Source organism: Hippichthys cyanospilos, chromosome 4, assembly GCF_059441005.1.
Source record: "Hippichthys cyanospilos isolate Australia breed blue-spotted pipefish chromosome 4, RoL_Hcya_1.0, whole genome shotgun sequence".
In the NCBI taxonomy this organism is placed as follows: Eukaryota; Metazoa; Chordata; class Actinopteri; order Syngnathiformes; family Syngnathidae; genus Hippichthys; species Hippichthys cyanospilos.
The window spans coordinates 4,064,709-4,087,625 of NC_142372.1; the positions used below are offsets into that span (position 1 = coordinate 4,064,709).

Below are 22,917 nucleotides of genomic sequence, written 5' to 3' on the forward strand. Positions count from 1 at the left end.
AGCTAACTAGGTAGATAGCTAGCTAGCTAGCATGATAGGCACACAAACAGCTGGCTAGCTTCTGAAGTAAGTGGATTGGCGGCTACTGTACTGTCAGTATATCATCAAAAAACATCATTTTCAGCTGTGAAAATTGGTAGGGCAAAAGTGTGAGGAATTAGGTGGGGGAAACCATTTTCAAGGTGAGGGGGCGTTGCTGTAAATTTGTTGTGAAATGTTTCAGCAAACCACTGCACGTTTACAAACTTAGTTCTCCAGCTTGTTTGAAAAAGAACAATAAATAGAAAACATAAAACAATCTTCGAAACGTACGGTGGCGGGGTTCAATTAGCACCCCTAAAAAGGGGTTAGAAACACCCATTGTTGCGTAATCTGCACTTAATGACGTATACAGTGGTTCCTCTTGCACCTACCTGTAAAATTCGACAAAAAGGACGTACGTAAAGCGGAGCTGTGTGGTCTTGTCATGTAAAGCGACAATGTTGAAGATGAGGATGAAGAGGAGGAGGAGGAACCATCGCTGAGCACGTGTCGCTGGGTGGGCGGAGCGTCGTCATCCTTTGGCCGCCAGGAGGACGCAGAGGATGCAGCTCGGACCCGGCCTGACCAGTCGCTACCGGTCCCTGCGGATAGCGATGTTGTAACATTGCGGATGCGGGCAAGCGAGCATTAGACATCGCCGCGGACATCGCGCGTGATGCCGAGCGCTCCAAGTCGGCGCCTTTAGCCCGAGGAGAGCTCCTCGCTCCTCGCTTCCTCGCTCCTCGCTTCCTCTCTCGCCGCCTCGCTGCGGTCCGCGGAGGATGATCGCCGCACGGACAACACGCTGAGCATCCCTCCGCGGAGCTTGAGGCTGCATGCAGAGATGCAGGTGAAAAATCAGATGTGCAGCGAGCGCATCGGCGGCGGCGACGACGACCCGGAGCAGGACGACGTCAGCCAGAAGAAGACCTCGTGTTTTTCCAACATCAAGATCTTCCTGGTGTCGGAATGCGCGCTCATGCTGGCGCAGGGCACCGTGGGTGCTTATCTGGTGAGTGACTCCTCTTCTTCTTCATCTTCCTATGCTTTGCTCGTATGTATGCGCGTCCTTCAAAAGAGCAGACAAGGCCGCGCAATCGAGTCATTTGAGAATGAGCAGCAAACAGTGGAGACGAGGCCTTTGCAGCAGCCGCATCGAGGCTTCTCAAATGTGCTGTTGATGTTTCCGAACCGCGTCTCGTGCGAGGTCCACCACCTGCCGGCCTAGCACATGATGTCACTGATATAACTGCCGCTGTGGACCAAGCAGTCTGGAGTCTCCGGACGATTGTAAAAACGAGCATGTCCACAATAGCATGTCAACAACAAACATGGGCCAGAATGAGTCTTTTTTTCTTTGTTTTGGAAGACATTTGATGATTCATTATTCAATGACACTCAAAAGGCTGATTCATTGGAGTTGACGTCATGATTTTGTTGGAAGCCCTTTCTTTGTCAACTATGTCATTTCCAAACTGAATTGATGACAGTGTTCGCTGATGGAGCCATCACCTGAATTGGGAAAGTAAAAACTAGGGATGTTTGATAGCTATTTTTGCCAGACCGATTAATTTAAAAAATCATAATGAATAAAATTACATGTTTCCTCCAATTCAATAGTTGTCAATTGTTTTCAGATTTTCAATTTCAGTTCACGGAATGGATTTCGTGCCACAATTTAATGAAGTTATGACATTGATTTTTGTCATTTATGTTTGTGAGTGAATTAATGAATTTAATGGTAGTTGAATGAATGCCATGTTAACACATTTATGCTTAATTTAATTCGCACTATATATTTTATGATGTTTCTTGTTTTTAAGCAAACTAAGTAGACTTTTTTTGTGTTTTTAAGTAGTGGCTTCCAAGTCTTTTTTTTTTTTTTTTTTACATAATTTCCTTGCATTACTCACTTAATCGTTGCTTGTAATAATTTAGATTTGCTTTATTCAAATGACAGGTTGTAAAAATGACTTTATCAACAAATTTCATGGAATGTATATTAAAGGACACGACGTTTGATTAAATTGGCCGTCGTATTTGGAACAAAAAAAAATTGGGAACCCCTGCTATACTGCCCAATATATTTAGGTCAAAGGTATGAATTTACCAGCTGAAACAATACATTTGAGTTTGCAAAAAAGTGATCAGTAGGAACAGTGGCCTTGTGTAAAGTGTCCAGAGTCATTTACGTCCGTCACGCCGGTCTATTTGGAGCACTTAAGCGCTGTAAGCTAGCGGCTAAATGATGGTATGAATTTAGTCGTAATTAATAATGACACCAGCGTTATGCAGAGGTAAAATATTCCAAGTTCACATCCCATATCCCACAGTTGAGCCAACGTTTTTGAGTGTGTGTAAGTCTAGAGAATGTTGTTTCATTCGCAATTGAATGACGTTAGCGTTTCGTTTGGAGTCCCAAATAAGGAGCTAACTTGCTAACCATGCAGCCAACAAACATCCAACTTTTTGTTGTAACTTTATTAGACAGCCAATTGTTAATACAATGAGCAATCATATACTGACCTCAAAGAAAATGATTGGACTATTTACTTTGCATAGTGACATATATATGGACTTTGTCACCATTGTGAGTGGAGAATATAGGAAATATTTACCATTCCAGCCCCCATTTAGCAGATGGCTTTTTCCTAATTAGGAAACCTTTCAGACAACACCACTCTCCTCTGAATTGAAATGGAATAAGCTAGCTTCATGTCTTGCAAGCCAAGTTACTACTGACAAGCTAACTGGTTATCTTGTGGCTAGCTAAGTGGAGAATTAAATTGCATTAGACTGTACAAAAGTGTTAGATTTATCTTGGTTATCCCGTAGCTCAGCACCCCTAAATCGTCCCTGCCAATTACTAATTTCTTTTTCACCATTTTATTTCATTTTGACTCAGTGATACATAAATGTTCTCATTTTTAAATACATACAGTGTATTATAGGACACTTTATTGTTACATGCGTATCACATGCTACAGAGTTGTTGTTTTTTATCTGCCCGTTGTGCTTAAATTTAGCCTTTTTTTTCTCCCCAAAACATTTTTTTAAACAGTGGTTCACATGAAGTGAATAAGTAAATAACTGAAAAGTATGTTTGTTTGGGTGCTGGCCTTGGCTCCGGGAACACACTTACTCCGGGAAATGGAAACACTGCGGGTTTTAAATGTCAATCCAAAATGCATTATCATTTTGCGGCCGCGCTCGTCCTTGAATGCTGCCGAAATCAAAAGTGCACTTCTCTTGTTCATTTGATCGAACTATTGCTTTTTTTTTTTTTTTTTTTTTTAAACGTTGCCTGTTTGTTTTCTGGTTCTCTTTCAAGGGCGGATGAATTTGCTGCTGATGCTTTATGCTTTCATTTTACAAACTTGAATCTCCGAAGCACGGCACAAGACAGCAACAAAAGCCGATTGCAAGTTGGTTTTAATCAGACGAAAAGAGGACTATTCGTACAGTATGAAGCCACCCTGAAGTTGGGTGCGCTCATACTAATATGTTGTAGTACCAAGACTGGCCTGTTAGTGGCAGTGTGGTGCCCCTGGGCATTCAGACTCCCCCAAAAATACAAAGAAGAAATTAGAAGTATTTATACATCTTTACATAGTTCATACCTTGAATCTGTGGTACTCTATTGTATTTGTTTATTTTATTTTTCAAATAATAGTGTCTAAAATAGGGTCTAAAAATAGGAGTAATCTGAATGCCATATTTAGACTCGTGGGGGTGCATAGAACAAATTTTTGGAAAGGAAATTATGGAGTAGTTGGCTTCCTCTTCCAACTCAAAATCTTGAAATTTGTTTTGTTTTTTAACAGAGTGGTCTTACTTCCTTGTTCCTTGATGGTTATTTTAATGTTCCTTGGTTCATTTTGCTTCTGTACAAGTATTTCTTCTTTAGAGGTTTCCAAGATCTTAGTCAGCGGACCAAGTAACAAAAAAAAAACAAGTCCTTCTTGATTAATTACGGTGATAGAAAGTAAAGACATTTGTCAGATTTGAGGAAATTGTGATAAATATAAGTAATGCGAAGGTAGCTAAAAATCTTCAAGTGTCTTTCTGTCTGTGCATTTCCTGGCAGGTGAGCGTCCTGACCACGCTGGAGAGGCGCTTCAACCTACAAAGCGCCGACGTCGGCGTCATCGCCAGCAGCTTTGAAATCGGCAACCTGGCCCTCATTCTTTTTGTCAGCTACTTCGGCGCCAAAGCGCACCGGCCGCGGCTGATCGGCTGCGGCGGCATCGTCATGGCGCTGGGGGCGCTTCTGTCCGCCCTGCCCGAATTCCTCACCCACCAGTACGAGTACGACGCCGGCGACTCGTGGCACGCCGAGGACGGCCGCGACGTGTGCTCCAACAGCTCGCGCTCGGACAACAACGACTCGGCGTATAAGTGCGGCGATCGAGCCAATACCAACATGATGTACCTGCTGCTGATCGGCGCCCAGGTTCTGCTGGGCATCGGCGCCACACCCGTCCAGCCTCTGGGGGTGTCCTACATTGACGACCACGTCCACAGGAAGGATTCCTCTCTGTATATAGGTAAGCTACGCATAGTCATGGACTAACCGTCTGCCATACAAGGCTGGCGTCTTTTTCATAATGAGCGGTCAAAAGTCTGTCTTTAGTATCGAATCTGTCTTTAGAATTAATCACAATTGATTATTGCCATTAATGTCAGTTATATCCAATAGTTTCACACCATAGCAAGCGAACAACATGGCTGAGAACTTTTTTTTTTTAATCATACCATCCACAGTTATGAATTCCGCCGATTTTGAGATATATTTCCCCATCAAGTTTGCTCTTAGAGTCGAATGTGCAGGCAGAAAAAGTGCATTTGAGTCAGCGTTGTTTACTAAAAAGTGATCAGTAGGAACAGCAACCTCGTCAGGCTGTCAAACATCAAAGTTTGCAGAGTGGCCTATTTGGAGCATGCGAGCACTGCTAGCTAGCGGCTAACACCGGGGAACACTGGCAGTTAACTTGGTTGTCTTTCTAACCAAGGGACTCAACTTGCACATCTCATTTTAGCTCTAATTTGAATATATTTGTAAAACATATGCAAAATGCTAAAAACACAGCATTTTTTCCCCTTAAAGCCACCAGCATGTATATGGGAGTCAAACACTACAACACCAAAAAAAAAAATGGATCTGCTCTTTGTTTATTGTTCAATGCTAAGCGAAGATAATCATATGCCAGGTATTTGATAGGTTTAATTCCATAAAGAACACACACACACACACACACACATAGGCTACATCCTGTCTGCCAAAGTTGCTAAGGCAACAGTGCAGAGGCAGACAGCGAGTGAGGATGCTCATGTTCCCTTTCATCTCGGAGGGACTGAATCACAATGAGAGCAAATAGAAAGTAAATGAAATAAAAGCCATGTATAATCTTGCAAAACTGCCCCGACATCAGTGCTTCCCAATCCTTTTGTCAGCCATTTTACAGACAACACGTCACAAAACAAAATTGCGCAAAAAGTATGAATACTGAAATAATGACAATTGTGTCTCAAATTACTCACTAATTTTCCTTTGAAAAAGACATCACTATTGCACGGGGAAGGACCAATCACGGCTCGGATTGCGAATGTCACGCCATAACTCGGGAAACAGCTGAGCTGAGATTGATCGTCACCACAATAACTATGATCTCGTTTTCAGGTGACAGCAAGAGGCAAAAAAGGCCACCACCTTAGATGGATAAAAATGGTTGAACACAAAATTAATCAAAATGCTGTGTTTTGTCACCCTCCAATTTGACAAACGTTACCAAAATAAAAGTGTATTCTATGAGCCTTTGAGAACATATTGTATTAATAGTCTTCACACTGAAGGAAGAAAGGAAGGATAAAAAACATAAGTAAAGGAAGGAAGGAAAAGGGGGAAAGAAGAATGAAAAGAAGGTTGCAAGAAAGGAAAGAAGAAAGGGTGGAAGAAAGGAAGGAAGGATAAAGCATGAAGGAAGAATACAAGGAATGAAAAAAAGGAAGGCTAGATAAAACAGGAAGAAAGGAAGGTTACCAGAAATTAAGCAAGGAGGAAGAAAAGAAGGATGGTGGAATGAAGGAAGAATTCTGTACAAGGAATGACAAGAAAAGACATGAGGAAGGAAGAAAGGAAGTTAGAAAAAAAGGAAGGAAGAAAGAAAGGACAACTTGATAGAAGGAAGGATAAAAATGAAGTAAAGTAGGAAAAAAAGGAAGGCATAAATTAAAAAACCTGGGAGCCAAGGTGTGCTCAAAAAAAAAAAAATGAGATAAAGATGACCAGAAAACAAAGCTCAAAGGGAGGACAGCGAGGAACGTTCAGCACCAAGTGATGACTAACGAGACAACAAGAAGCACCTGTACGAGAAACAATTGGAACAGTGACCTGTTTGGCCAACACAAAGGAAGCAGCTTAAAGCAGATGCAATCACACTGACGAGACACTGACAAGAGGCGAACAAAAACATGAACTTAAACACATCAACACAAAACCCCACAACTTGAAAAGACAATCACACAAAACAAAAAAGTCCAAAACAAAAAAGAACAGAAAACTTGCGCATGGAACATATTATTGTCAAGAAATGATCAAAATGGACTTTTTACATTTTCTCAGCTGCCGTCTCTATTTCTTCTTTAAGTTTTGTCCTGAGTGGCAAGACGCACACGTCTGGCGTGTAAGCTAACCCTGTGAATAATGTAGTGTGACACACAAGTAGTTAGGAGTTGTTTAGCAAACACGGCAAGCCCCCATTAAATATTAAGCGGCGAGAAGAGAAGGCTGCCCGCGGGCGGGCGCGCTGGCGGGTGGGCGATCGATCGATAGCGGCTTCCGAGCGGGATTCGGTCCGCTGAGGGTACCGATGGGAAGTACTCAGTACTTAGCGATTGACTGACGGGCAGCCGCCCACAATGCACCTGTGTACACTCCATGTCTATGGATCCTTATTGAGGTCAAGCAACCGCAGCCATTAATCTTTTCGATGTGTTTCTTTCTCTAGTCGTGTTCTCATTGGCTGCCATGTGCAGAGGTGAAATACAAAACTAGGACCGTGTTTATTTTCTCTCATGTGTAACTCCGTCCTTCCTTCCTTCCTTCCTTCCTTCCTTCCTTCCTTCCTTCCTTCCTTCCTTCCTTCCTTTCTTTTTTCTTTCTTTCCTTGCATCCTACTTTCTATTTGTCTCTCTTTCTTTCTTTCTCTCTTTTCCTTCATTCTTCTCACGTCCGTTCTTCTTTCTTGTATCATCCATTTCCTCTTTTCTTTCTTTCCTCGCTTCCTTCCTTGCTTACGTCCTTCTTTTCTTCCTTCCTTGCATCATTCTTCCCCCTTTTTCTTCTTTCCTTGCTTTCTTCCTGACTTTTATCCTTCCTAACTTACACAATTCTTCCATCATTCCCTCCATCTTTCCTTTCGTCGCACTTCATTTTTTTTCTGCCCTCGCTTACTTTCTTTCTCCTTGCATCTTTTTTTTCCTTTGTTCCTTCTTTCATCCATCCTTTCTTCCTTCTTTGGATCAGTTCTTCTGTCTTTTCTTCCTTCCTTCTTTACTTTCTTTGTTCTTGGCTTCTTTCTTTCATTCCTTGTATTTTTCCATCCTTCATGTTTGCATCCTTCCTTTCGTCCTTCCTTGCATCATCCTTTCCTCCTTTTCCTTCTTCCCTTTCTTTATTCCTTTCATCCTTCCTTTCTTCCTTCCTTGCACCATTAGTTCCCTCTTTTCATTATTTCCTTGCTTTCTTCCTTCCTTGTATCCTTCCTTGCTACACCATTCTTCATTTTGTCCTTCCTTTCTTCCACTTCCTTCACTTTTTTCCCACCCTCGCTTCCTGTCTTCTTCGCTTGCATCATTCCTTTCTTCTTTACTTTTTCATGCTTTTTTCTTTGCTTCTTTTTTCCTTACTTGATTTCTTACAGTTTTCCTTCTTCCTCTCTTGTTTCCTTCTTCCCTTCCTTAACAAAGCCTCAAAGACACTTTGACTACGAATGGTTTTCATTTAGTATGTTCTCAAGGGCTCGTAGAATACACTCATTCTTTCTTGTCCGTAAAATTGGATTGTCGCTGAACGAGACAGTAGTTGAGAATGGAGGATGCTAAGCCACAATAGACTTGTTTACAGTGGCAAAAGCAAGCCACAGCGTCTCTCGCTCTCCCGCCTTCCCTTCCCGCTCGTAATGCGTGTAATGAAGCGCTGCGAGGCCACTGCAGCAAAACGTTTGCACTCCGCTGGAGTGCTCGTGTTGAGCAAGCGCCGCACGCTGATTCAGCACTCGGCCCTGCCCGGCCCATCCCGGCCCGGCTTTTCAGTAGCGCATCTTTGCCAACGTGCCACTGAATGCTTCCCTGTGAAACGACCACTTTGACACTATCTCTGTGTTTTTTCCTTTTTTTAATTTCAACTTAAGACCGTTTTCGAGTGTTTTGTAATACGTAATTAACTAATTTCTCAAATTTCCCCAGCAAGTAATACATCTCGTCTTGCATTTGGGCTTTGCTGTTGTGTCCAGTGTTAATGTAAGCAATTTGGCCACTTTTAAGACCACTTTTGGTGTCATGGTGTTCGCGTGACAATAGAAGAAAGAAATGTGTGTGACCGTCATTTTCTGGCCTCTATTGTAGAGTAGGGCAGCCATGATTTGTTAATTTCACCAAAGTATATATTGCAGTGCTAAAAAGCAAGCATTTATAAAGGAAACACATTGTGCCTGTTGCTGTATTTCAAGCAATGTTGCTTTCATAAACTTGGAAAACAAAGCACTCAAAGTTTAATTACATAAACCAAAAGCCCTCACCACATCGTAATGTATTAATATTTACATATTTTCTACTATTTTGTAAGAATATTTTTTATTCTGCTATAAAAATATACACGTTTCTTGGAATGATTTTAGTGAAGCAAAACAAGGTTTTGAATAAAAGTTAAATAAAGACAAAATTAAAAAAAAAACATGAATTCTTGAGCACAATGCCTTCTCATAATTTTACTACTCAAATGATTTGGCTACTTTATACTCTTCCCCCAAAACATTTGGGCCCATGAAAATTGAAATATTGTACGTGTACAAGTGTTTATTTTTGTATTAATGCATAGTTTCATAGTATTGATGCAACTCTGCATAATGTACAGTATAATTTTTCATTCTACGATATTAAAAAAAAAGTATATATATATATATATATATATATATATATATATATTTTTTTTTTTTCCTATTTTTCTCTTTCTTCCTCTGTTCGCAAAGTGTGTGAGTTTCTCCTCCCTGCTGCGAATTGTCCTTTTAAAATCTCTCATCACCAAGCTCCCTGTTGGCTATTCTTTGTGTTTTACCTCCCCCCTCTCCTATTTATTCAAGTGGACAATCTGTCAAGCTGCCACCTGCAAATGTCTGGCTGCCACTGCAACGACAACAAAAGCCAAAAGTGATGCGTTTAGGAGGAAGAAATAACAGGGGGAACAATGGATCCTACCACTTAGCTAGGTTACATATCAGGAAAAATGACATAAATCCTTTTTTTTAATTCATTATGATTGGAAAAGTGCAACTCATCCTTGTTACGGTGACATCACCTTGTTGCCAGGCAGAATTCAGAAACCTTCACCCCAGCTCCCCAATATTTAAAATTACAACATTACACATCAATTGTATCCACTAGCTAACGGTAAAATCCCTAGAATTCAAGGTGAATATATACATTTTACTATCAAGTCAAAAATATTTCTTATTTGACGGAATCGCACTGTTGATTTGTAGTTCTGCTTCCTTCCAATTTCTTTTCCGATGTCCTCATAAAGGGCCGCCCGCCTTGATTTTTCCGGTGTCATATTCCACTGATTGCCTCTCTCACATCTGCGGCGGATGTTACTGCAACGTCAATAAGAGATTTACGTTGGCCTCAGAGTGCCCATTACGAGTTTTACAGTGCAGTGCGGCTGAATTAGAACGGCCATTTAATACGTTGGAAGGGAGCTTAATTGTGTACGTTTGGCGGAGGTTTATGAGAAGGAATAATATGGACTCTGCATTGTATTTTTGTGTCACTCTTGAGATCTGTCAAAATATTAAAATCCCACTTTTGTGTATTTACATCAATTACCCATTAGCACGTAAATAACACTGCTTGCAGGCATTTAGATGTAATTCAATTAGGAAATGAGAAATGATATTTCATTATTGTAATTAATTATTCGTGTATTTTTAATCAGATGAACCAAATGAAGCTTCATGAAGCAAAGAAGCTTTGTAGCCAGCTGGTTCAAAGCTTCATGTTGCTTCATTTGCTTTATGGCGCCATCAAGTGGTGCAGAGGCCTAAGAGATCAACAATCTTGCGAATTCTATGGCTATTTCTTTAAGAAAATGATATGAATGTGCTTGTATTGCAATATAAACAAAATACAAGTGCCATAAGGATAATTTGTTATCCATTTTTGTTCAGAATCAATTTTTAACTTAGCTTATTAGAAGCAATCAAATCAAAATAGACTAGAACAGAACATTTGTTCATTTATTGTCTGTTCACAAGTATCCAACAAAACTTTTTTCTTCCCTAATAAAGCACACCTCAAAACACGGTACGTGGACACGCCCCCAATTGTTTTACTTTTATGTGCTCTTAACAATTTACATCAGGTGTACAAGTAACACTGGTGTCATTATTTACTACACATAAATCTAAATGTCATGTAACACCAGTAAAATGTTTTTTTTCAATTTGTTCAATATAATTTTTCATGAAGGCCTACTAATCATAAATCTGTATTTTTTTTTCTGTCAAAATTTTTTTTTAACTCCCTTAACAATGACCAGGGCCACGTGTTTCCTAAAAAAATCAAATGTTGCCCAAAGCCGGTGTTAGGTGTTTTAATGTATCTAATTATTGTCTGCTTAGTGTAGGCGACCAATCACTTTAGTGGGCTCACTTTGGTCAGACAACTTGAAAATGGAGACAACTTCCTGTTTGATTATTTATAGTGGTGCAAGCTTATCAATAAATAATTAAGCTGCACATTACACAAAGTACATCTAGCTCAACAGGAGACATGATCTGGTCTTGAAAATCACAAAGGTCCAAAAGCTCATACAGAAGATATTGATATGGTTTTACAAGTGACCATTCGGTGAATATAAAAGCAGGCAATTTGTGCTACGTTAGGCATCATGTAAATTTGCTACGTTAGTGGTCAACACAACATTACGTATGATGTAAATATGTAATGTTAAAAAAGTTCAAATCTGCGGTTGATGAGACGTAGTGAATGACAGTTTAAACTAAAATATCTCCACTCGACTTCAGTAATACTTTTCAAACGACCACCACTGCTCTTGGAGTGGTATGCCACATCAACAAAGACAGTAAAAGCAATTCACTAAAAAAACAAAAAAAAAAACATGAAACACTATAAAACACTACAAGCAACAAAGGCCCCAAAATTGAACTCTGTGGAACACCATGAGACTCTAATGTAAATGTAGTACATGAAAAACAGTTTGAATATATTAAATTCCATCCAAACAATTCTAGATTAGCAATGTAGGGATATTAGAAATCGCTTTTATGAGCCCGAATCCTTGTTGTCAAAATCGTCACTTTTCCGAAGACCCCAAAACCTGCAAATTTGTTCAACAATTAGCATTGCATCGTAAAAGATTGGGGGGGATATGAAATTCACCTAAATGTGACTTATGAGGGTTCGACTCATCGGCAATGCGAAGATGGGGTTTTGAGTTTTTACTTGCTCCTCTGGAAGCTTGGTTCAGGAGATGCCGTTTTGAACTTGTTATGTTCTCAATGATTCTTTCACTCGTAAAACGGTTACTTGTAGTGATCACGGGCTTTATATAAATAAATACATCTGACTTGACGACCATACAAAAAAGGTACACAAAAGCAATATAGACATGAAATATGACACAACTATACTACAGTGATATGATATTTGAATGCAATCTGATTGCTTTGAAGATAGGCTCCGTTTTGCATCCCATTGAATTCAAGCAGTCACGGTTGAGTGGCGTCATCTGGTGGACATTGAGTTGAAATGCACTCTATAATATTAACGCTGTTGTTGTCTTGCAGGTATTTTATTTTCCACCTTAGTGTTCGGGCCCGCTTGTGGCTTCATCTTAGGTTCCGTCTGTACCAAAGTCTACGTTGATGCCGTCTTCATCGACACTAGTGAGTTTAATTTTTGCTTATTTGTCACATCATCGTGAGGAAAAAAAAAAAAAAAAGAAATGAAATGACGTCCCATCCAGGTAAACTGGACATCACCCCAGAAGACCCTCGCTGGATCGGGGCCTGGTGGGGCGGCTTCCTCCTGTGCGGTGCCTTACTCTTCCTGTCGGCTCTCTTCATGTTCGGCTTCCCTCAGGCTCTGGACGAGCAGGGCCTGGATGCCGGGGCCGAGAGCGAGCAGGCCATGCTGCCTTCTCCTCTCAGCCTGGACTACCAGGACAAAAGCATCCACGGCTTCGACTTGAACAGTGGACTGTCCGTGTGCCAGCATCTAAGAGGTGCGTTTCAGAGATTTGTGCGTTGGGGATTCATTTAAATTTTATCGATCGACTGAAAAATAGTAATCAGTTGTAGCTACTTCCCGTGGGAGCTAAAACATGAAAAGACATGAAAAGAATCGGAGTAAAGGATCAAAGAAAGCTATTTGAACAGTCGAAATGAAACTTTTTATATTTGATCATTTGCTCAAGAATATATTTGTCACATACTCCGTAGAAAATAAAATAGTTGTTTGTAAATGAGATTAATTGCAATTCATATAGAAAACTTCACGATTAGTGAGTATAGTATGTGTGTGTGTTTGTGCGTGTGTGCGTGTGCTGTCAATCTAATGAAAATATTCTATTGGCAAATTCATCTACTATCTACTATCCCTTTTTTTTTCATACACTTTGGAGAAATCCCAAACTGAACATTTCTGTTAAAAATTCAGATTTTCGTCAGTACTGTAACTCCAAACTAATCTTTGTGACATAAGCCTAGTTTTGTGAACACACACACACACACACACACACACACACATATATATATATATATATATATATATATATATATATATATATATATATATATATATATATATATATATATATACTGAATTTAGTTTATTCAATATATAGACATTAAATGTATTGAGCATGTGCATGCATACACATCAACATCACGCGTGAATATTGCGCCCCCTTGTACAATATAATATAGCACCGTCACCCCTGCCGCACCCCCAAAAGAAAAGAAAATGTGAAAATATTTATTCTTGTAATTGACGGTGAACGATGGCTGACTTTGCAGTGATCCCACGGGTGACCAGGCACCTTCTGTCCAATCCGGTGTTCAGCTGCATCACGCTGGCGGCCTGCATGGAGATTGCCGTGGTCGCCGGCTTCGCTGCTTTCCTGGGCAAATACCTGGAGCAGCAGTTCAACCTCACCACCTCTTCGGCCAATCAGCTGCTAGGTAGGCGGGGCTTCGTCATCACCCTTTCTCACTCTTTGAAAGTTCCTGAGGTAAAAAAAAAAAACGGCGTTGGGTGGCTTCCAGGCATGACGGCCATCCCGTGCGCCTGCCTGGGGATCTTCCTGGGCGGGCTGCTGGTGAAGAAGCTGAACCTATCGGCCCTTGGCGCCGTGCGCATGGCCATGGGCGTCAACCTGGTGTCAACCGCCTGCTACGTCTCCTTCCTCTTCCTGGGTTGTGACACTGGCCCCGTCGCCGGGGTGACGGTCGCCTATGGCAATGAGTAAGTCGCTCGGGACGCAAGCCAGTGTCGGTCAATATGGAAAGCGCTACTAGAACGACTAGTGGTCGTGCTACTTACTACTGCAGCAGTATTATTACTACAGTACCTCGAAACCTATTACTACCACTGCCAGACGACTACAACAGATAGTAATATTGTTTCTACAATACAGACACACCACTCCTACGACTTCTTTAGCCTACTTCTGTTATTACTACTTCTTTTGCTAGGCAATAAATTCAAAGGATCATAAAAATCGAAGATTTGAAAAGCAGGTCAATTCAGAAATGAAGATTTTTCAAAAGTGGCTGTGAATACCGGATGCGTGCTTTACACTTGTACTTTGATGACTCCTACTTTAGTGATGGGGTACTTTGATGACTCCTACTTTAGTGATGGGGAAAATGAAGCTCCATGAAGCACTTGTCATTAGATTTTAGTCCTCCAGATTGTTTTAAGATAAACACTAGTACAGTGTAAATATATTAAATTTCCCTTGTCTCTTTGAGCCAAGAGTAGACAAAAAAAATATCACGAGTGCTTCATGAAGCTTCGTTTGTCCATCACAGGTTACTACTACTACTATAGATAGATAGATAGATAGATAGATAGATAGATAGATAGATAGATAGATGGATGGATGGATGGATGGATGGATGGATGGATGGATGGATGGATGGATGGATGGATGGATGGATGGATGGATAGATAGATAGATAGATAGATAGATAGATAGATAGATAGATAGATAGATAGATAGATAGATAGATAGATAGATAGATAGATAGATAGATAGATAGATAGATAGATAGATAGATAGATAGATAGATAGATAGAAAAAAAAGCCAGACAGACACAGCTTCTTCCCTAAAGCTATTAATGCTCAGAATAACAGAAAATACACATGTGGTAAATGTTGTGTTTGCAGGACGCTGCGGCACTGGCAGCGACCCGAGTCTCCTTGCATCAGCAGCTGCAACTGTTACACGGCCTCGGTGAGCCCCGTGTGCGGTTCCAACGCCGTCACTTACCTCTCCGCTTGCTTCGCCGGCTGCACCAAACCGGTGAGTGAGCGCACACACAAACAAAAAGGCGCTTACTGATATTGACATGCTTACACTTAATAAACAGGAAGAGTATGCTATTCTTTTCTAATTAAGGGCAAATTAACTGAAAATAATTGCTGAATTGCATTTTTTTATTTCATTCATTTTTTTTATTTTATTAGTTTATTTTTAATACTTTGCAAACCATAAGCACTCACACTAGACAAAGTCTTTAGCAGGTCGGCATCGTAGCGACACCATCTTAGTGACATCGTGGCACCAACCAATAGCAGACCAGCATCTTAATGACGCCTTGCAGCACAGGCAGTTTGACGCTACTACAAAATAAGAGCAATTACTAAAAAACACCTGAAGAGGGGGGCAAAACAACATAAACACAGCCAACCCCACAGGTCATGACAGTTGTTGATGCCGTAAAGCGGGAAAAATGCTGTAAAGAGGGGATGAAAAAACTTGTAAAAAATGTAAGCCAGGGACACCATAACCCGGGGGGCCACTGTAAATGAATAAAATTGAAATGCCTAAACTCATATATAAATAACTTGGACTGTTTCCAAAATGGCCGCAGCGTCGCCTTAACGTTCGAGCATGTTGTTTGTCAGAACCTGACAGGTTGCGCGTGCATATCGAGCAGCGTTGAGGAGGCGGTGGCTCTGCCGGGCAAGTGTCCGAGTCCAGGCTGCCAGCAGGCCTTCCTCACCTTCCTGTGCGTCATCTGCCTGTGCAGCATGATCGGCGCCATGGCCCAGACACCTTCCGTCATCATCCTCATCAGGTCAGGAGTCCATTTTGTTGACATCTTGCTTTTAGTGACAGGCTCGATAATGTCGGTTAGCGCTCGTAGGACACGGCGGCCAACTATGGCGCAGTTTTGTCTCACTAGTACGGTAATTCTCCAAATATAAGATGCATTTTTTTTCCCAAAATGAAGGTCAAAAGTATGGATGCGTCCTATAAACAGTAACTTGTGCTTTTTCATTTCGGTTAGCGGTCCTTATGCAGCTAACAGACGCTCGTTTTAGCGGAGGTTGTTATGGCATTATTTTCGAGAAAAGAAATGAGCCGAATGAACCACCGTCCGAGTCCATCTTTATTCACACATCATTAACTCGGTGGAACACGGACTAGCTTTGTGTATTACGGCATAATAAAAACGTTTACACTAAAATTAAGGGTGCATCCCATATACAGGTGGGTCTTATATTTGGGGTATTACAGTAACTTGTAGTTTTCCGTCTTTTATGCTAACGTTGTCCAGCTACTGAATACTAATGTAAGACAGAGAGAAAATGTTGGTTCTAGACATAGCCATTTTATTAATAGAGTTTGTATACTAGTACAAACTCTGATTAATATTAATGCAGTTCATACACGTCATTTTATGGACCCGCCAGTATTTGATTTAATACTACTGCAGTTGCTGCTTTGTTTTATGCTACTGCCTGCTTGATTCTTGGGCTTTTTTAGGACGGTGAGTCCTGACCTGAAGTCTTACGCTCTGGGGGTCCTCTTCCTGCTCCTGAGGCTCATCGGTAAGATGATTTGCATACATATTTAAAGCACGTGAAGCGCTCATCGAACCCTAGATCGTTTGCTTTCTTTGTTGTTGTTGTTTAAGAACTTTCTCACTTTTTCATTCATTTTATTTTTTCCTTTGCTTTTTTTCTTTCTTTTTCATTTTGTTACTATGGTTTTCTTTCTTTCTTCCTTTCCTTCTTTCTTTTACCATTTTCTTTCTTTTATTCTTTTGCTTTTTCATTCATTTTCCTTATTTAGCAATTTCCATTTTCTTTACTCCTCCATTTCTCTTTTTGATTCTTTTTACGTTGTTTTTCTTTCACTTTTTTCCTTCTTCCTCTTTTTACTTTTCTTTCCTACCTACTTTACTTTTCTTTTACTTTTTCTTTCTTTTATGCTTTTTTGCTTAGTGTCTTTTTCTTCCTTTCTCGTTCCTTTCTTTTACTTTCTTTTCTTCCATTGTTTCTTTTACTTTTGCATTCATTTTCTTTACTCCTCCATTTCTCTTTTTGATTCTTTTTTCTGTTTTTCTTTCACTTTTTTCCTTCTTCCTCTTTTTACTTTTCTTTCTTACCTACTTTCCTTTTCTTTTACTTTTTCTTTCTTTCATGCTTTCTTTTCCTTTTTCATTCTTTTTCTTTATTTCTCCATTTCCTTTATTCTTTCTTTTTTCTGTTTCTTTTACTTTTTTCCTTCTTTCTTTCCCTTTTCCACTTGCTCTTTTTTTCTTTTTCCCTTCTTTTTGACATCGTCTTTCTTTTCCTTTTTCTCTTCCTCTATCCTTTTATATCCTTTTTATGTCTTTGTCTTTTACACTTTTCTTTATGTTCTTTCACTCTTATTTTTCCTTTGTCTTTTAGTTCTTTCTTTTTAGCTTCCTTCCTTCACCTCTCCTTTGTTTTACTTGTCTCTTTATTTTTCTTTCTTTCTTTCTTGCTAGCTAGCTAGCTGGCTGGCTAAATAGCTACCGAGCTGCACTTGTATTTCTACCGTTCTTCTAAGTGTCGCAATGATTATTTTTACTAGTGCGCCGCATTTTCCCATACGCAGGCTTCATCCCGCCGCCGCTGATCTTCGGCATGGGCATCGACTCGACGTGCCTGTTCTGGAGCTCGGTGTGCGGCGAGAAGGGCGCCTGCATGCTGTACGACAACGTGGCCTACCGCCACCTGTACGTCAGCATCGCCATCGTGCTCAAGTCGTCCGCCTTCCTGCTCTACGCCACCACGTGGCAGTGCTTGAGGCGCAACTACAGGAAGTACATCAAGAGCAGCGAGGGCTACCTGACGCCCACCGAGCTCTTCTCCTCCAACGTGACTCTGGACCACCTGGGAAAGGAGGCGTCCCACTCAGACGCCGCCAGCCGGACCAAGTTCGTCTTCAACCTGGAGGACCAGGAACCGTCCGACAACCTGGAGTCGGTCTTGTAGTCGCTGACGGGGGATTCTCCTCATCAAGAGCCTAATTTTCCCCGTCGCCGCACACAAAAAGGTTGCACTAAAATCATTTTCATTTTTTACCAAACGATGGGCATACTTGAAATTAATTCTGTCTTATTTTGCAAACCTAACAGCATTTAAATCTAATATCGCCGCTGTCCAATTGAAAGCATGTAGCGCCACATCTTTAGCTACCAAAACATTTCTGTTTGTTTGATGAAAAAAAAGATCCCACAAATTGTTTGTTTTAGTTGCAGAGGGAAAAAAAACTTTTTGATTGTTAAATCTGAAAAAAACAATATCTTCTCTTTTTTTGAGACAAAAAAATCGTCTCAAACAAGAAAACATAATACAATCTAGAGGACACCAACCATATTCATATTCATGAAAAATATATCAAATTTATAAATAGGTTTGAAAACACCAGTAGAAATAATTATATAAATAAGATGCTATATATTGTGTATTACTGTGAAAATGTTTGAATTGGACGATTTTATATTATTAATAATTCAAATCTCACAGCTATTGATTAGATTAATATAGTCTATCATTTGTAGCTTACTTGACTAGCAATTAAGTGACAAATTGTGACACTTGAATATGGAATTTGCACATATTGTTTTAATGCAAATGAATTTTATCAGTGCATCATGAATTATTCATACTGGATGGATGAAAATAAACAAGAGGCAGAAGGCCATCGCCGTAGCAGTGGAACCTCTATAGCCCAAGTATGTTCAAAATAACGTATTGTGGAAAAAGTTCGTTCCAGAATCAAACTGAGAAGTGGATTTGTTTCAGGAGCATTTTAGCAATTTACAAGTGTAAAAATAAGTGAGGATGTTCGATGACACTTGTTTTGCAACTCTTTACTCCCAATACCAAGTACTGATACAACAAAATTCCCATACGAGGAAGAGCTAAAGAAAGAGCTAGCTATTCCAACGTAGCATTTTCCCAAAAAATGGAAGTCATTCACAATTTTTTATTTGTGTTCTAGATAGTCCCACTTGTGTAAACACAGCATGCTGATTAATACTGCTTTACATGAACTTAAGGAGCAAAATTTACCTGTTTTTTAATACATTTCGGAGGCAGCCATCTTGCCTTTTGATTTCGACCGACATCGCAGTTGCTTCGAGGTCAGGTGACCAATCGCGACTCATCATGCCAGTGTCACATGATCTAACATGAAAAACCCAGCCGGGATTGTTTTTGTTTACCTGAGCAACTGTGATGTCATTTTCATTCGACAGCGAGAGGCAAAATAGTCTGCCCTCTGAGTGATGTCATCTTCAGGTGACAGCCAGGGAGAAAATGGCTGCCCCTGAGATGGAAAAAAAAGCAACAAGATTTTGCTGTTTAATTCCTCTTCCTGTTTAGTGTGAAAGTATACAAAGTATTATTGAGAAAGAGTTGACTTCCTCTTTAAAATGGAATTAAAATAATGGTCATTTATTTGTTAGCCAGCAGGATTACAGACAAAAAAATGTTTCTAAAGGTTTTGGGTAATTACACATGACCACGGGTCAATTTGACCCATTCCATAAAAACAAACGTAACACACAAGTATACATTAAATATTCCCTTTGTTACTTTGTAAGTGAAAAAAAAAAAAAAAAAAACTTTGTACACACTTCCGGGTCATATTGACCCTAAGACATTATTGCTGTTCTTGAGAAATTAACTTATTTCAATAGTCAAAACAAAATATCGGACTTGGATTATACACATTTTGGACGAAACACACTTCGGGTCAAAGTGACCCAGGGACATTATTGCTGTTCTTTTCAAACTAACATAATCCAAAGATTTTGACGCTCAGCTCAGATGAATGCGCACTCCTCCGGGTCGTATTGACCCTGACCCTGTTCTAGAGAAATGAACGCATTTGACTAGTTAAAAGAAAAATTTGGATTTGGATTATTCACCTTGCTCCGGGTCAAATTGACCCGGGGACATTATTGCTCTTCCTTGCAAACAAACATTCAAGATTCAAGAGTTTTATTGTCAAATGCATAGTAACACTACACAATGAAATTCTAATTCCATTCATTTCCACACAATAGAGCGAGTAATAAAGTAGACAATAGTAGGCAAACATAGCAAAAGGGTTAAAAATTACAAATCAAATCATCTTAATTGGAAAACTAACAAAAACAATAAGAGGATTAAAACAAGTGCATCGTCCAATTGAACTTTAGAGGTTCCACTGTGTGCTACAACACCTTCAATGTAGAGTGTTGACGTTTGTAGCAATTAGCAGAGCTTATGTATGACAAACCAACACGACATCATCAAGGATATCCAAAACCGGGACGTACCATATGGGCCGGCCTCTCCTCCGCGTTTGCGCGCGTGTGTACATACAAAGTGCCAAAGTGACGCATCATCACGGACCAACACCACAAACCTCCTCCAGCTTGTATGTAGCCTCTCTGCGACCAATCAAAATGGTCTTCAGTGTCTGTGCTCTAGAGGAAAAGTAGGATGTCCTCATTGTTGCTAGGTAGAACTTTCATCAAGTGGACGTGCTCGTCTCCTTTTGCATCCTTGTCGCCGAAAACATGAGAGCGACGAACTTTCGCGTGCCTGGACCGTCGTTGACGACCGTTTTTTTTTTGTTGCCATGACAACAGCCGGACGGAGTAAGAAGCTGTTTTTCTTTTTTAGCACTTCAACTGTTTTTTGCCTTGTGATGCGGAAAAATAACCTTTAGAAGAGCAATGCCTTTTTTTTTAATTGTGCGAATGACTGACGCTTTTTTTTTTATAGTTCTCATTATCTTCAATATTTTTTTACGTTGAGAGCAAAAATGGGTGCAGAGTACTTTGAGAAAGGGCATCTTCGAAATTAATAGCACAGTTTATTAGAGGTGAGGTATTTTTTTCTGCATATGGCAGCATGTTGCCTTCAGCTAAGACATACCTACAGTATGCGATAATTTCGGAGTGTTTGGCTAATCATGTGCCGAGGACCTTTTAAGAAGAGGGGGGAAAAAAAAGGGCATTCAAGTAGAAAAATATCACGTTTATTTATTTAATTTTTTTATTTCAACTACATGAATTTGTATTTTTTTAAAAAAGCTTTACGTCCTGTATATTCTTTGGAAAGGATTACGATGATTGTATGTTCATTGTATATAAATTAAATATACTATTTTTGCTTTTATTACGCCAACCTCGCTTGGTTATTTTGATCTTTTTTTTCAGGTCAAATAACATTAAGAACGATTTTGTGTTCCTCGTTTAATCTCAAGTGATTTCAGTTCAAAGCTGTTTTGATTGCATTTAGAATTTTTTTATACATTATACTATTTTATAACTTCTCAAATATTCTCTAAAAATACAAAGAATTTTATTATTATACATACATTTTATTGCTATGAAATAATTAAAATTGTTAATAAATTAATTAAAAGAATTTCCATGATCAATCACATTTCAAAAATTATTTCCTATAAAAGCTTGTGACAGACTATATATAAATTAAGTTTTGTTATATTATTTTTTTGTTTATCTTCTTTCTTATTTACACATCTCAGTGTAAAGTGTGTGCCACCATCTAGTGGTCAAGAATAGAATTACACCCACAATAAATGAGAACAATAGATGGATACTAAACTTTTTTTAGCAGTAAAAAGATCTTTCATGACCAATTTATACTTTTAAAAAACATTTTAACACTTGCTTTTGACTGAAAATGAAATCACATACTCAGCAGTGAAAATGAAGCTTCATGAAGCGCCTGTTATTTTTTTAACTCCTTTACGTGGTTAAAAATAAGCACCAGCGCAATGTAAATGTGTTAAATTTCCCCTCCTTTTTTGGATCAGGAGTGCCATCTAGAGGAGTCAACAAATACCATAAGTGCTTCATGAAGCTTCACTTGTCCATCACAAGTACTCAGGGCACAGGTGAGAACCAATCACGACTCAGCTTGCCAACATCACATGACCAAAGCCAGAAAACAGTTTTTAAATCATTGGACCAAATATTGACTAATGCTAAAAAATTTTAGCTTTTTTTTTTTTTTTTTACTGACAAAAACAAAAGCAAAAACCCATAACCTGTGACGGAGGGGGATATATTATAATACACGAAAGAAAGTATGTGTGTAGTTGTGTGCGTGCGTGTGTGCAGTGTCATCATTAAACGGACTTGACGGTCCTCCGAGGTCATATGTTTTTCTGCCAAAGTCGGAAGAAGATCGGTTGTGACAGCGCTTATATCCAAAAGCGCTGCTTCTCCAGCACCATCTTATTTACACCGCGGATCATCACCGGGGGTCTTCCGCTCAACCGCTACCTGGCCCCGTGGAAGACGGGTCGCGGGCCGGTGGAGCCGGGTCGCGACGGGGGTGTTCGGGGGGCCTTGGCGCAGTCTAGCGGAAAGCACGCCATTCCATGTCACAAGCGACTCCGAGGTCGTACGTGTCGCCGCTTGGGCGATTGACTCGATGACTCGGGACCGGGCGCCAAAGACGCAGCTGACAGACAAATGTGTCTTCCACTCGTCTTCACTTTTCAAGCGCTCTGGCCTCCGCGACCCGCGGACCACCTCGTCGTGACCTTGCTCGTCTATCACGCGCAGCCGCACGCCCAGACGGTAACATTTTCAAAGAGAGGAAGCCCTGGCTCAATGTGTGGGCGGGGCCAAATGTTTGACCCCACCTACTAAACATTTGACCCCACCCACACTGAGTTTAAGTCCCCTTTTTTTTACTATTTCCTTAGAAGCTTTAAAGATGTGACACCTTGTGATGTCACGTTTATTATTTTTTAAAACTTTACAGAACATCAGAAATAACAAAATATCGACTGCTCCAAGCAACGCGAACCTCATTTATTCAGGTAGCGCGCTCTCTGCTGGGGAAATTTGGTACTGCACCAATGTCAGGCATTTCTATAGGGACATCTTTTGACCTCAACCTTTGAACCCAATACTCTCCCTAAACAGTTACAGAGCAATGCAACAATGCATATCGCTCCACCCACACGTTGAGCCACGCCCCTTATTTTGCTCGCTAGTCAGTGCGTGAGCTGTGCAATACTTGAGATTTTGGTATGGATATATTGGTGCCAATATCACTGATAACGATACCAAGTA

General features: G+C 40.1%; 1 protein-coding gene across 1 annotated transcript; it reads left to right on the top strand.

Moving 5' to 3' along the window:
* The first annotated feature begins 438 nt into the window (after window positions 1-438).
* On the top strand, window positions 439-20,980 carry LOC148424328 (solute carrier organic anion transporter family member 3A1-like). The gene is made up of 10 exons (XM_088412852.1): window positions 439-1,033; window positions 4,109-4,568; window positions 12,105-12,203; window positions 12,284-12,541; window positions 13,335-13,499; window positions 13,584-13,782; window positions 14,711-14,846; window positions 15,452-15,624; window positions 16,317-16,381; window positions 17,418-20,980. Exons 1-10 carry the CDS (start codon window positions 866-868, stop codon window positions 17,795-17,797), a joined length of 2,103 nt encoding a protein of 700 aa, XP_088268978.1. The 5' UTR covers window positions 439-865; the 3' UTR covers window positions 17,798-20,980.
* Window positions 20,981-22,917: the final 1,937 nt, after the last annotated feature.